General features: G+C 48.3%; 1 protein-coding gene across 1 annotated transcript in view; it reads left to right on the top strand.

Moving 5' to 3' along the window:
* The window catches only part of parp4 (poly (ADP-ribose) polymerase family, member 4), a 106416-nt gene that overhangs the window by 50879 nt on the left and 39239 nt on the right, over positions 1-16298 (top strand). Inside the window, 2 exon segments of the mRNA XM_052081954.1 lie at positions 9790-9860; positions 10050-10237. Coding sequence (XP_051937914.1) covers positions 9790-9860; positions 10050-10237 — 259 coding nt within the window.

Genomic DNA, 16298 nt, shown 5'->3' with positions numbered 1-16298 from the left:
GAGAGGTGTGATGAAAAGGCCGATACTCAAGAAGTACATCCAGATGACCATACCTGAAGCACTCGAAACTGCCAAACAAAGGCTGCAAGCCTTGTCCAGTCGCCTAAAGCGGTACACGAAAGAGAATGAGGCCAGACGAATAAACAGGCTGTTCGCAACACAACCTGCGAAAGTGTACGCTCAGTGGCAGGGTCCTAACAACAGAGCTGACCCACCAAGACTGGAAACTGAAAGGTACTGGAAAGGCATATGGGAGAAGGAGGTTGCACATAACAGCAGTGCACAATGGCTGGTGACCCTGAGAGAGGAGCACAGCAACCTCCCTGAACAGAACCCAGTTACCATAACAGTGGCAGACATACAGGAACGAGTCTCAGATATGAAGAACTGGACAGCACCAGGCCCGGACATGGTCCACACCTACTGGCTAAAGAAACTCACAGCACTCCATGAGCGCCTAGCAGTACAAATGAACCATCTGCTGAGGGATGGGACTCACCCAGAATGGCTAACCGAAGGGCGAACGATCCTGATCATGAAGGAGCCCTCGAAGGGTGCAGCCCCATCCAACTATCGGCCAATAACCTGTCTCTCCACAACATGGAAGCTCATGTCAGGAATCATTGCGGCTAAGATAAGTGGACACATGGATCAATACATGAGCGAGGCGCAGAAGGGCATTGGTAGAGATACCAGAGGAGCCAAACATCAGCTCCTGGTTGACAGAACAGTCGCACAAGACTGCAGGTCCCGACGTACCAACCTGTGCACAGCCTGGATTGATTACAAGAAAGCCTATGACTCGATGCCACATACATGGATCACTGAATGCTTGGAGTTGTATAAGGTGAACAGGACCCTAAGAGCCTTCGTTGCGAACTCGATGAGAATGTGGAAAACCACACTTGAAGCCAATGGCAAGCCACTTACCCAAGTGTCCATCAAATGTGGCATATACCAAGGTGATGCACTCTCCCCACTGCTGTTCTGCATAGGACTGAACCCCCTAAGCCAAGTAATCACCAAGACAGGCTATGGATACCGCCTCAGAAATGGAGCTACAATCAGTCACCTCCTCTACATGGATGACATAAAGCTGTATGCTAAGAGTGAAAGGGACATAGATTCACTGATCCACACAACCAGGATCTACAGCAGCGACATCGGGATGTCATTCGGGCTTGAGAATTGTAGTCGGATGGTGACTAAGAGAGGCAAGGTAGTCTGCACTGATGGGGTCTCACTCCCTGAAGGAACAATAGCAGACATTGAGGACAGCTACAAGTACCTTGGTATACCACAAGCCAATGGCAACCTCGAACTGGCAACAAGGAAAGCGGCTACGGCCAAATACCTCCAGCGAGTGAGGCAAGTCCTAAGAAGCCAGCTCAATGGCAAGAATAAGACCAGGGCAATAAACAGCTATGCCCTGCCAGTGATCAGATACCCTGCAGGAATAATAAGGTGGCCAAAGGAAGAGATTCAGACCACGGACCTTAAGACCCGAAAGCTCCTAACCATGCATGGAGGGTTCCATCCCAAATCCAACACCCTGAGACTGTACGCAAGCCGAAAGGAAGGAGGCCGGGGACTAGTGAGTGTGAGAGCCACTGTCCAGGATGAAACATCCAAGCTCCATGAATACATCAAGGAGAAGGCTCCAACGGATGACGTACTCAGAGAATGTCTCAGACAATGGGGAACAGAAGATGAGGCGCTGGAAGAGGGACCATCATGGGAGGACAAGCCCCTACATGGGATGTACCACCGGACCATAACTGAAGTGGCTGATCTCAAGAAGTCCTATCAGTGGCTAGAGAGGACTGGCCTGAAGGACAGCACAGAGGCACTCATCCTGGCTGCTCAGGAACAGGCCTTGAGCACCAGAGCCATCGAGGCCCAGATATACCACACCAGACAAGACCCAAGGTGTAGGTTGTGCAAAGAGGCACCTGAGACGATACAACACATAACTGCAGGGTGTAAGATGCTGGCAGGGAAAGCCTACATGGAACGCCATAACCAGGTGGCTGGCATAGTCTACCGAAACATCTGTGCGGAGTATGGACTGGAAACCCCAAGGTCAAAATGGGAAACACCTCCGAAGGTGGTGGAGAATGACAGAGCGAAGATCCTGTGGGACTTCCAGATCCAGACTGACAAGATGGTAATGGCGAACCAACCAGATATCGTGATCATAGATAAAGGGCAGAGGAAAGCCGTTGTAGTGGATGTAGCGGTCCCAAGTGATGGGAACATCAGGAAGAAGGAACATGAGAAACTCGAGAAATACCAAGGGCTCAGAGAGGAGCTGGAGAGAGCCTGGAAGGTAAAGGTGACAGTCGTGCCTGTGGTGGTCGGAGCACTCGGGGCAGTGACCCCCAAACTAGATGAGTGGTTGCAACAGATCCCGGGAACAACATCGGACATCTCAGTCCAGAAATGTGCAGTGCTGGGAACAGCAAGGATACTGCGCAGAACCCTCAAGCTTCCTGGCCTCTGGTAGAGGACCCGAGCTAAATGAGGGACGGACACCACCCGAGGGGTGAGATGAGGATTTTTTTTTTTTTTTTATATATATATAGCCAACAGACCTCATTGCTGAACCCTGTTAGCTTTGCTGGCTAAAGTTGCTAGCGCTGGCTAGTTAAAAAGTCTCATGTCAGAAGCATAATGTTAGAATTTTTGATCAGCAACAAAACAACAGAGCACCATGGTGACTTAGCATGTCTGCCTGACAGTTCCGATGTCCTGGTATTGATTCCCTGCTCTGAACATCCAATTCGAAAAGCATGCATGATGGGTTGAATAAACCCAAACCGTAGTTGCAATATTAGTAATAATGGCTCTTTTTCCATACATCATGTGACTTGGAGCTTGTGACCAGTCCAGGGTGTAGTTCTTGCCCAAAGTTAGCTTGCTCTAGCTCACCAAGACTCTTATGAGGACACAGCACATCGAAAATGGTTGCATGGACACGGCAACAGCATCTCATTATGTAACAGATACAGTAAAACTGGGTAAATGTATCTTGGAGCAGACAAACTTTGCCTTTCATCGTCAATTGACTATGCAGAGAGCCACGTGACTTTATCAATAGGGAAGAGAGAAAATATATCAAAAACTTGAAAAAAAAAACTAAATGCATACAATATTGTGGGATTGAAACTTAGCAAATGTAAAACCTTTGTCAAAAGCTCTTCTGTGATTGCCGAAAGACCGAGATCAATAAAAATAAAAACAACTCAAAATTGTACTGCAATTTTTATATACAAGTCGTATCCTTTGATGATGGACGACAAACATTGATGGTCTGCACAATACGTAATTCATTCTTCTATTTATTATTCTCGACTCAGTCCTGGACAGCTCAAACTTGATTGATTTTCTGCTTAATAGCACCGTAATAAACTCTCAAAATCATGCCATATTAAACGCATAAATCACAATGAGACACGATAACAAATCTCAAATCATCATCATATATGTCGCGCCAGTACTGGATCCATTGCTTGGCAGCATCACTAGTGTCTAAGAGGTCTTGATCTGTGCAGGTGGGCCCCAGTTCACAATCCCGAAGAATGTGCTCCATTGTTTGTATTGGGTGGCCACACGGACATTCACTGCTGAGTCAGAGTCCCCATTTATAGGTGTTGTTCCCAGTCTTGCCTACTCTGGTTCTTATTCTATTTAATGTCACCCAGGTCTTTCTTGAGAGGGCAGTTCCACTTGGAAGATGTTCGTTTGGGCTTTGGATTGCACCATTTAGTGCAGAGCTGTCCCATTCTCTCCATTTTTGGGTGGTTTGTTGACTGCACAGGATCTAAACGTTGGACGGTCATAAAGCTCTTTCTGGACTTCAGTCTTCTTATTGAGTCACTATGACCATAGAGGGGGTGTCTTGTGTCATTTTCTTGACTATGCTTTTGTGTCCTTGCATGAATGTCTCTACGTATGTGTGGTGGTGCGATGCCCGCCAATCTGTAGAGTGCTGGCAGTGGTGTTGGTTTTAGCCAGTAATTATTCAGCATGTGTTGTTCAGCTCAGGATCTATTTTGTGAGCATGACATGATCTTGCCCATGCTGCTGAGCAATATTCAGCAGTAGAGTAGCATAGTGCTAGAGCTGTTGTTCACAGAGTTTTAGGATCTGTTCCCCAGTTCGAGTTAGGAAGTTTAGCTAAGAGTTTGTTTCTTGTGGCAACTTTTGACTTGAGTTTCCTTACATGTTCTGCGAAGGAGAGCGTTCGATCTAATGTGACTCCAAGATAGACGGGATAGTCAACATGCTCAAGTCTCTCATTATTCAAGTGGATGCTTAATTTTCTATTTGCCTGGTGGTTATTTAGGTGGAATGCTCACACCTGCGTCTTTCCTGGATTGGCATTAAGTGAGTTTTGTTTATAATACTCTGTCAGGTGTTGAAGAGCAGCTGATAGTCTCCTTTCGGTGGTTTCAAATGAGCGCGATTGGGTGGCAATACACAGATCATCGGCATATATAAATCTTCGGATGTTTACAAACTCTGGCTGGTCATTTGTGTAGATGTTAAAAAGTACTGGAGCCAGAACAGAGCCTTGTGGGAGACCATTTTTTTATGTTCGGTATCTACTTTTCTTGCCATCCATTTCTACAAAGAAACCTCTCACCTCTCACCTATTCCTTGACCTCGGTTGTGGTCGTTGGGGCGCCCGTGAAGACCCTTTCACCGTTTCTTTCCAACCGTCTCTGTTTTCTGCCTCTCTCTGGGACTTTCCGAAATCCAGGTTGGTCCACTCTCTGATGTTGTCCTCCCACCTCTTTTTCTGCCTTCCTCGTTTGCGAGATCCTTGTACAGTTCCTTGTAGCACCGTCTTTGCAAGGCCTGATGATCTCGTAACATGGCCGTACCACCGTAACTTCCGTCTTTTTACGATGGTGAGTAGGTTGTCATGGTGCCCGATAGCTTGTTGTATCCTATTTTGAACTTCCTCGTTTGTTACATGATCGGTGTAAGGGATGTTTAATATCTTCCTGTAGCATCTCATCTCCATTGCAAGGATCTTTCTTTGGAGATCTGCTGTTAGTGTCCAGGTTTCACATGCATATAGGAAGATTGACATGACAAGGGAGCGTAGAGGGTGGATCTTTGAGCACAGAGCTATGTTCTTATCTTTCCAGATGGTTTGGAGTTTTGCTATTGCTGTTGATGTTTGAGCAATTCTTGCCAACATCTCTGGCCTCGAGCCCTCGTCTGAGATAATAGAGCCTAAGTATTTGAATGACTGCACAGTTTCTAGTTTTTTCCCACTGACTTGGATATCAAGATTGATGCCTTGATTGTTGTTGGTCATCAGCTTTGTTTTTTCGGCAGATATTTCCATGCCATATGAGGCAGCTGCATCTTCTGTTCCTGCCAGTCCATCTATGTCATCAGCAAATCTGAGGTTGGTGATGTTTCTCCCTCTGATGGAGATTGTTCCTTCATGATGTTCAAGGGCATCTTCCATGATCCTCTCTAGATACAAATTGAAGAGGGTGGGTGAGAGTAGGCAACCCTGACGCACACCGACAGTAGTTTTAAACCAATTGCCGATACTTCCATTCAGGAGGACAGCACTTGAGGCCATACAGGTTTTCGATGATTCGGACGAGGTTGGCATCGATGTTATACTTGCGCATGGTGGTCCATAGGGCTGCGTGCCATCCCCTGTCAAAGGCCTTCTTGAAATCTATAAATAGGTGGTATAGGTCTTTTTGGTGCTGTAGGTGTTTTTCGCAGATTATTCTTAAGTTAAAAATCTGTTCTGTGGTGCTGCGTCCTGCTCTGAATCCAGCCTGTTCCTCAGCTATGATGTTCTCAGCTATGGGCTTCAGTCTGTGCAGAATGATCTTCAGCAGGACTTTGCTTGGGTGACTGATCAAGCTTTTTTCGGCAAGGTGATTATTAATGATTGAGTCCAGGGTGTTGGCCAGACTCCGGTACTCCATATATGGTTGCAAATTTTTGTGAGTGCTGTTATCATTGCCTCTCCTCCTGCTTGGACTAGTTCCGCAGGGATATTGTCTGCTCCGGCAGACTTTCCTTTTTTAAGTTCCTTGACGGCTAGTTCCACTTCTTCGCGCAGTATGGGGCTTGAGTCTTCTTCTGGTGGTGTTAGTGGTGTTGTTTATAATACTCTGTTAGATATTGAAGAGCAGCTGATAGTCTCCTTTCGGTGGTTTCAAATGAGCGCGATTGGGTGGCAATACACAAATCAGCGGCATATATAATTCTTCGGATGTTTACAAACTCTGGCTGGTCATTTGTGTAGATGTTAAAAAGTACTGGAGCCAGAACAGAGCCTTGTGGGAGACCATTTTTTTGTATTCGTTATCTACTTTTCTTGCCATCCATTTCTACAAAGAAGCGTCTGTTTGTAAGCAGTGACTGTATGATTTTCACAATCGTTGTATTATGAACAGCTTTGGCAAGTTTCAGGAGAAGGATTCTGTGATTTACTGTGTCGTATGCAGCAGTAAGGTCTACAAAAACTGCACCAGTAATTTGCTTGGCCTCAAAACCATACTCGATGTACTGAGTGAGGTTCAACATTTAGCTACAGCATGATCGCCCTGGACGAAATCCAGCCTGGTCTGGCGATAGTTGTTGTTCCACTGTAGGGTGCATTCGGGCCATTATCATTCGTTCATATAATTTGTAGAGGATGCATAGGAGCGAAATAGGACGATAGCTTTTTTTAATTCTCTGGGTCTTTACAAGGTTTTAGCAGGGCCACGACTCTTGCTCTTCGCCATATCTTCGGGATCTTTAGACTTGCTGCACAGTTGTTGAAGAGAGCAAGTATCCGTGATCTGGTCTTTGTACCAAAGTGCTGAATTATTTCTGTTGTAATACCATCGAGTCCTGCTGCTTTGCCTGGTTTGAGGTATTTCATGGCTTCCAAGAGTTCTTCCATGGTGAACGGATTGAAGAGTTTATCACTTTCTTGCATAATGCAGTCCACTGCTGATTTCATTTTTTTGAGGTATCTTCGCTCTTTATCGGGTGGTTTTCCATTGAGTAGTAGTTGGTTTGGCACTTCGTCCGGTGTTACGGCAGCTGTTCTTGTTCGGATGTTCTTTTCTGTATTCAATTTCTTTATAGTGCTCCATGCCTTCTTGCTTCTTGCGTTCACATTTTCCATTTGCAACAGAGGCTGTTAACAATTCACCAAGTTCGATTTTCATCAAATGGATCTGCATTATATGCTTGAACATAATCCTCATAAAGTTCCTTGCTTTGATCTGTTAGGCAAGGAATGAAGGTATTTCTACATCCTCTTGGGATGTATCTCCTGGAAACCTCCCAGACAAGCTTTTGGAAGTGTTCATAGTTCTCTGCTCGCGCTGCAATGGTGGAGATCCTTGAATCTAGTTCAAGGGTGAGGTCTTCCCATTTTGCCTTTCTAAAGTTAAATCTGGGTGTTGATTTGGAGTCGAGAGGCCTGATTACTGGCCTCACATTCAAAGTGATTGGTCTATGTTGTGATCTGGGAATTGGGTCGTTGACATATTTTTCAAAATTTGTGTAGATGTTAGAGGACACAAATGCCAGATCAGGGTTATAGCCTCTTTAGCATTATGTAAGATTGTCAGATTGTTACTTAATGCCCATTTTTCAATGACCTCTCCATTATTATCATTTTGGGCATAGCCCCAGATGGTGTTATGGCTATTGAAATCACCAATAGCAACTAGGGCCTTGTTTCTTTGGCTGAGGGTTCTGGGCCACATGAATGGTGTTAATGGTGGTTTGTAAACTGACACAATGGTGATATGTGTCGTTTCTACTTCAAGTATTTCCATCCCTTCTTCGGAGAGATCCCTGCTGTTTAGGATGTTCGATGGATCTTGTGTGTAGATGGCACTTCCATGAACAGGGCTAGCATGGTGGACGACTAGGTGCATGTCTGGGACTTTAGGTGGTATTGAGTCCTTGTGGGTCTCTTGTAAGCATAATATGTCAGCTTTGAGGTTGGAGAGAATTTCGGCTTTTGATGATGAAATTCCTTCAGCATTGAAGCTGACTATCTTGAAGTTTGGCATAATTGGGGCCGAGGGTTTATCCTTTTACCACCCCAATTATTCAGTACTGTGCGTGGTGTAGAGATTGGTCTACCCCGTGGGTTTGGGAGATTAACAGGGTCGCCGGTACTTGTAGGTACACGCGTGAAGGCTCTCTACTTGACCCCACAAATCTCAAATTAGGAGAAAAGGGTCTCCATTCTTCTGTTTGTGGCTGATGGTAAGAAAGCTCATTTTGTCTGAAAGGAAACTGAGGAGAGCAAGAAAAACGGTGGCTACAGCAAAGTGGAAACTCTTCAGTATGTGTACTGTTAAGCATGTGTGTACTGTAATTTTTGTAATTTTTAGCCACGTATGCCCAAGTCAAGTCAAGTCAAGTCAACAGTATTTATAGAGCACTTCCGAACAGCCATCGCTGCATACAAAGTGCTGTACATGGAGCGATTTAACATACACAATAAACAGTAAGACGAATCGGTAATAAAGGCGGTGGACAAGCACCAAGCAGTAAAATCAAGGACAAATCATGCTGAGTCGAACGCCAAAGAATACAAGTGAATTTTGAGGAGGGCTTTAAAGATGGGCAGCGAGGAGGCTTGCCGAATGTTCAGTGGGAGGTCATTCCAGAGAGAGGGACCCGCAACAGAAAAGGCTCGATCCCCTATGAGCCTCAGTTTAGCTCTTGGTACCTCTAACAAAAACTGGTCCACAGACCTGAGGCGACGGGCAGGTGTGTAGGGGCGGATGAGCTCAGAGAGGTAAGGTGGCGCGAGATTATTCAGCGATTTGAAAACAAAGAGGAGGATCTTGAAAATAACTCTAAAATGAATGGGGAGCCAGTGAAGGGATGCCAGAGTGGGAGTTATATGCTGCCTCTTACGAGTGCCAGTCAAGAGGCGAGCAGCGGCATTCTGGACCAGCTGAAGGCGCTTAATGGAGGACTGTCTGACTCCAAAGTACAAGGCATTGCAGTAATCCAGCCGGGATGTGACAAAGGCATGAATTACTGTCTCAAAGTGTTCATGTGAGAGGAGAGGTTTTATTTTGGCCAGCTGTCTAAGGTTAAAGAAGCTTGATTTAACAACGGCACCAATTTGCCGATCGAGTTTGAAATCACTGTCCAGTTTAAGGCCCAAGTTTGAGACCGTTGATTTCAGATAAGGAGACAGGGGGCCCAAGTCTACAGGATGGAATGTACAAGGGCCACTGGGACCAAACAATATCACCTCTGTCTTCCTTTCATTGAATTTCAAGAAATTTTGTGCCATCCAGGTTTTGATTTCTTCCAGACAGGATAGGAGTGGCCTTAATGAGAAGGTGTCTTTCTTGCTCAGTGGGACATAGATCTGGCAGTCATCTGCATAGCAGTGGAAGGGAATACCATGTTTCCTTAAGATGGAACCCAATGGGAGCAGATACAGCGAGAACAGCAAAGGCCCCAGAATTGAGCCCTGTGGAACACCACATGACAGGGGAGCAGTGCGTGACTCAGAGCAGCCAAGGCTGACACAAAAGGTCCTGTCAGCTAGATAGGACCTAAACCACTCAAGAGCACTGCCGCCAATGCCCACCAAATGCTGCAAACGAGTAAGAAGAATACTGTGATCCACTGTATCAAATGCTGCAGTTAATTCCAATAAAACCAGACACACGTGGTCTCCAGAGTCAGAGCCAAATGCTGTAAGAACATGGCAATGACTTATATATTTTTTTTTGTTCGATTGTATTTTTGTTGTATTGTCAGATTACACACAAGCGTTCCTGACAGCACAGCCTCTTCACAAAGCTCGACAAGCTGCTGAGAACTTCATACAGGTCAGTCCTGATGACGTATGATTACCGGACTTTCATGTGACTAGGACCAAAGTGTTACACTCAAAAGGTACACTTGTACACTGTACATTGGGACTACTTAATGCCTCTTATGAAGCAAAGTAAATTAACAAGCCATAAAAAGTGAAAAATGTACAGTACTGTGTGCTCTCTCTTGCTCTTTCCAATCAGTCCATCTCACCAGTGGGGGGCAGCACCGAGCTTTGGCGCCCTCTCCAAGCTCTTGCACTTCTGCCTCCATCCAATGGCATTCGCAATCTTTTTCTGCTGTCAGACGGCCACGTCCAGAACATCAGTGTCACTTTGCAGCTGCTCAAGGACAATGTTGAACACAGCCGCCTCTTCACTTGTGGCATCAGGTCAGTCAAATGTCAAGGGGGTCACAGGTTACATTAAAACCACAGGATTTCTTTACAACTGGTTTATTGTTAAAATACAGGGAGCACTTTGGATGAGGGCTGCACAGTTTCTATTTTTTGTTTGTTTGTTTGTTTGTGGGCGCCTTTCTAGAAACTCAAGGACACCTTACAACAAGCAGTTAAAATCACGAATACAATGTTAAAAACAACATCAAATAAGATGAGAAAAATTACAACAAAAATAAATAAATAAAAATAATGGCTTTATGGTCCGAGTGAATAGGCTTGTCTAAACAGATGTGTTTTGAGGCTGGATTTGAAATGTGTTAATGAGTCTGTATTACGAAAGTCAGCTGTGAGTGAGTTCCAAAGCTAGGGAGCAGAGCGACTGAAGGCTCTGTTTCCCATGGTGACGAGGCGAGCAGGGGGGACAGAGAGGAGGACAGAGGATGAGGAACGAAGAGAGCACACAGGTGTAGGAATATGGATGAGGTCAGATAGGTATGCAGGAGCTAGGTTATGAATGGATTTGAATGTGAGGAGCAGGATTTTATATTGAATGCGGTGTAAAATGGGGAGCCAGTGGAGATGTTGGAGGACAGGTGTAATATGGTTTGTGTATGGTGTGAGTGTGATAATGCGGGCGGTTGAATTTTGGACCAGCTGAAGCTTATGGAGGGTTTTTTGAGGGACACCGAACAGAAGGGAATTACAATAATCGAGTCGTGAGGTGACGAGGGTGTGAACAAGTATAGTAGTGGACTGAGGAGTGAGAGAAGAGCGGAGCCGGTGGATGTTTCGAAGATGATAATATGCAGAACGAGTGATGTGGTTGATAAGTGAAGTGAAGGAGAGGGTGCTATCAAGGATGACACCCAGACTCTTGACCTGAGGGGAGGGGGAGATGAAAGAGCTGTCGAAGGTAATGGAGAAATTGTTTATTTTGTTTAGGGTGGATTTGGTGCCAATGAGGAGGAGTTCAGTTTTATTGCTATTCAGTTTGAGGAAATTTGAGGTGAACCAAAATTTTAATTCCTGCAGGCAGTTGGTTAGGGAGAATGGTGAAAGTATGGTATTGGGTTTGGTAGAGATGTAGAGCTGATTGTCATCCGCGTAGCAATGAAAGTGAATGTGATGTTTCCTGAAGATATTACCAAGGGGAAGAAGATAGACTAGAAACAGCAAGGGGCCAACGACAGAACCCTGAGGAACACCTGAAGTGAGGGGAAAGGGGTGAGATCGAAAACATTTGAGCTGGATAAACTGGGTGCGGTCAGAAAGATAGGAGCGGAACCAGGAGAGGGGGATGCTGGTGATACCAATGGAGGAGAGTCTGTCGAGGAGGATGGAGTGAGAGATGGTGTCAAAGGCTGCACTGAGGTCAAGCAGGAGGAGGATGGCGAGTGAACCGGAGTCAATAGAGAGAAGAAGGTCATTGCATATTTTGATGAGGGCAGTTTATGTACTAAGGAGGGGATGGAAGCCAGATTGAAATTGTTCGTAGAGGTTATTGGAGGAAAGAAGTGTGTGAAGTTGAGCAACTACTGTTTTTTTTTTCTAGAAGTTTGGCGATGAACGGAAGGTTTGATATGGGACGAAAGTTGTTCAATTCGGAGGGATCAGAGCCAGCTTTCTTCAGTATGGGAGTGCCAGCAGCAGTTTTGAGATGGGAGGGTACAATGCCAGTAGAGAGGAAGTTTGAATAATGTTAGTGATGAGAGGGGAGAGGGCCGGGATAGAAGCTTTGACTAAAACCGTAGGGTGAGGGTCAAGTTGACAAGTAGAGGATTTGGACTTCTGGATTAAGATGGAGATTTGGTGGACAGATGGGGATGTGAATGCAGAGAACAGGTGGGTAGGAACCGGAGCGAATGGAGAAGGAGGGTTGGGAGCAGATGAAGGGGTGAGTTGCTGGTGGATAAGTTGGATTTTGGATGTAAAAAATGAGGCCACAGTATTACAAAAAATAGTGGAATAGAGATGTGAGGGAAGAGTGTCAGCAGGTTTAGCGAGTTTAGAAATGAGTGAAAAGAGTGATCTGGGGTTACCTTCATTGGAACTGACTAAACCAGAGTAGAAGATTGATTTGGCTTTGGATATTGAGTCCTTGTAATGGAGGAAGTGGGTAGTGTACATTTCTTTATGAATAGCGAGTCCAGTTTTTCTATATAATCTTTCAAGTTGACGGCCTTTTGATTTAAGTTGTCTGAGGGTAGGCTTAAACCAGGGTGCTGTTTGGTTGAAGGATGCAGTTCGGGTTTTGAGTGGGGCCAGGGTATTGAGAATGTTAGCAGCATCCTCGTCTCGAAAGGCGATGGTCGACGCGTAGGGGGGGGATTAGGTCCTGTACTGGACGAATGAGCGCGAGTGGCTGAAGAGCCCTATTCTTGAGTGGCATTCCCGCTGGCATTTCACGCAGGTGAATGTTGAGGATGGTGGGGTGGTGTGTGGAGCAGCTGCGCGGCACTTTCTCGCTGCCCGCTTCTGTGAGGCCCGGTCCTGCTCCTCCGCCGCAGCCTCGGCGACCCCTATGCGGATGGTGTTGCGCCAGGTGGCTCGGTCTGCTGCTGCACTCTCCCATCTGTTGGGATCCACCCGGACCGCCTTTAGGTCACGTTTGACAGTGTCCTTGTAGCGCAGCAGGGGCCGGCCCACACTCCAGCGTCCCTCAAGCAGCTCGCCATAGAGGATTTCCCGCGGCAGCCGGTGGGGGTCCATGCGGAAGGTATGGCCGATCCAGCGGAGCCTCCTCTTCATCAAGGTGCATTGGATGCTTAGGAGGCCGGCTTGTTGGAGGACCGCGGTGTTTGGAATCCGGTCCTGTCACCTGATGCGCAGCAGCCGCCGGAGGGCACGTAGATGAAAGGTGTTAAGTCGCCGTTCCTGCATAGCGTAGGTGGTCTATGACTCACTGCCGTAGAGTAAGGTGGAGAGGACGCAGGCCTCGTACACCATAACCTTGGTTTTTGCACTGAGAAGGCTGTTTTCCCAGACGCGTTTCGACAGCTTCGCCATAACACCGGCAGCCTTGGCGATCCTCGAGCTGATCTCGGCGTCGAGTGTTGTTGCACATGTGACGGTTGAGCCTAGACAGGTGAAGGAGTCGACATTTTGCAGTGGCGTGTCCTCGATGGTGATAGAGGGGGCGACGGTGGTTCCCTGGGCTAGTATATTTGTCTTCTTTAGGCTGATCGTGAGCCCGAAGTCCCTGCACGCACGTGAGAGTCTGTTCACCACCACCCTGTGCTGGAGTCCTGCCTCACTATGGGAAGTGAGGGCAACATCGTCTGCAAACAGTAGTTCTCTTACCAGGATGTTGTAGGTTTTAGACTTGGCGCGCAGTCTTGCCATGTTAAAGAGGCTACCATCTTGCCGTGTGCGGAGGTATACCCCCTCTTCGCAGTCGGAGAAGGCATACTGGAGGAGGATGGAAAAGAAGATTCCAAATAGGGTTGGTGCAAGGACGCACCCCTGCTTCACTCCACTGCTGACTGGGAATGGCTGGGAGGTAGCGCCGTTGAAGCGGACTGTGCTTTGCATGTCTTGATGGAAAGAGCGGATAACGGTGAGCAGTTTTGGTGGACAGCCTATCTTCTCCAGTATTTGAAATAGCCCGCTCCGGCTGACCAGGTCGAATGCTTTGGTCAGGTCAACGAAGGCATTGAACATAGGTCTTTGCTGCTCGCGGCACTTCTCTTGAAGCTGGCGGAGGGAGAATATCATGTCCACTGTGGATCTTTTAGCCCTGAAGCCACACTGCAATTCGGGGTAGACTCGTGAGGCGAGGCGCTGAAGCAGTTTCAGGGCGACGCGGGCGAACACCTTCCCAACGATGCTGAGCAGAGAGATGCCCCGATAGTTGTTACAGTCGCTGCGATCCCCCTTGTTCTTGTAGAGGGTGACAATGGAGGCATCCCTCATGTCTTGGGGGATGTGGCCCTTTTCCCAGCAGAGGCTCAGAAGCTGGTGCAGCGGTTGCAGGAGCGTGTGTTTCCCATGCCGCAGTACCTCAGGGGGGATGCCATCCTGGCCTGGTGCTTTGCCATCGTTTAGAGCGTTGATTGCTTTCGCAAGCTCGTCAAGCGAGGGTGCGCTGTCCAGTTCCTCCATGAGGGGAAGGTCAGGCAGGGAGTCAAGGGCTGCTCCTGCGACGGTGTTTTGAGTTGCATATAGCTCTAGGTAGTGCTGGCCCACCTGTCCATTTGCCTGCTTTGGTCTTGGATCGTGTGACCGGTCTTGGACTTGAGAGGGGCGGTTTTGTTGCATGATGGACCCGTTGCCGTTTTGATCCCCTCATACATGCTCCTGGTCCTGCCCTGGTCAGCAGCTGACTGGATCTCCATGCAGAGGTCCTGCCAGTATTTGTTAGCACAACGGCGGGCTGACTGCTGGGCTTTACTCCTGGCAGCACGGAGGGTGTCTCGGGTGTTGGGGCAGGGTTTGTTCTTGTGCTCAAGCATTGCCTTTCTCTTGGCTCCTGTTGCAGGCTCCATTTCTAGCCAGTGCGCCTCGAACCAGTCTGCGTTTTTCCGCACTCTCTTCCCAAAGGCGAGCATTGCGGAGTCGTAGATGGCGTTTCTGAGCTGGTCCCAGAGACGGACGGGGTCTTCTGTGGTGTTGTCATATTTCTCTTTCAGCTTATCTCTGAATGTAGTGGAGAAGCAGTTCACCTTTTCCAGGTCGGCAGTGCCACAGGTGTTTATGCGCGGCTTGCACTTGGTCTTGGCGTGGTGGATTCTGTGAGGCTGCAGCCTCACCTCACTGGCGATTAGGGCGTGGTCGGTGTCGCAGTCTGCGCTGTGGTAGCTCCTCGTGTGGAGGATGGCGTTCAGGCTGGATCTTCTTGTAATTGCTAGGTCCAGCTGGTGCCAATGGTGGGATCTAGGGTGCGTCCAGGACACCTTGTGGCGGTCATTGCCTGCGAAGAAGGTGTTGGTGATACAGAGGCTGTGGTGGCAGCACAGCTCGAGGAGGTGTTGGCCATTCTCGTTCAGTCGGCCAACTCCATGTGGGCCGAGGCAAGAGGGCCAAGCCTGCCAATCGGCCCCCACACGTGCGTTGAAGTCGCCGAGAATCAGGAGGAGTTCGGTCTTGGGGATACGTCTCACTTCATTTTCGAGAGTTTCGTAGAACTCATCCTTGGCTTCTGGGGAGGACGTCAGGGTGGGGGCGTAGGCTGAGATGATGTTGGCATACCCTGCTGTGGTCTTCATGCGCAGGGAGAGGAGACGGGACGTGCCGCCGGTCGGTGTTTCCACTGCGTGGAGCAGGGAGTTCCTCACTGCGAAGCCCACGCCATGCTGGCGCGGTTCCTTCTGCGGCCGACCCTGCCAGAAGAAGGTGTAGTTTTCTTCCCTGAGGGATCCGCTGTCTGGCAGGCGTGTCTCCTGGAGGCAGGCCACATCGATGTTCAAGCGGGCCAGTTCCTTCCCAATGATGGCGGTCTTTCTTAGGTCAGTGATCTGAGTCGGGTCGGGGGACATTCCGGGGCACATAGTTCTGACGTTCCAGCTTGCTATGCGAAGTGCTGGGGACTTCTTTCTCTTGCATGTTTTGCCTGGTGCATGGAGGCACTCGCTTTCCGGGTTTCCCCTGCTCTCTACGCACCCAGTAGAGCAGGCGAGTGTGACGGGCTAGCACCCTATTGACCGGGGGCTGCCCAGTTTGGGGCGGGCGGTAGCTAGCCAATGGAGTGCGATGACTCCTCCCACCGTCGGACGAGGCCCCTGGCGCTCCGGCTCCACGGCAATTGGCCGGAGCTCTAATGAACCGGTAACTGCCTCTTCCCGTGGTTGCTTTACGAAGTCTTGCGACTTCAGTGGAGACCACTCTCCAGTGCGCGTCGAAGGCTTGGGCGGGGGATATGGAGACACTGAGTTGCCCAGGCTGTAGTGTCCCCCTCTCGGCGTCACCGATCGGAGCCCAAGGGAGAGGATGAACCAATACACTTGGGACCGGGTCTGCTGCAGGAGTTGCCAGGGTCGCTGACTGCGTGTTTGACCCTGCCTGTCGGGGCTCCACTCCGGGTACACTGGTGTACCACCGTAGCCAATGCCTAAGA

Source organism: Hippocampus zosterae, chromosome 12 (genome assembly GCF_025434085.1).
Source record: "Hippocampus zosterae strain Florida chromosome 12, ASM2543408v3, whole genome shotgun sequence".
Lineage (NCBI taxonomy): Eukaryota > Metazoa > Chordata > Actinopteri > Syngnathiformes > Syngnathidae > Hippocampus > Hippocampus zosterae.
This window is presented reverse-complemented; position numbering and strand designations above follow the sequence as displayed.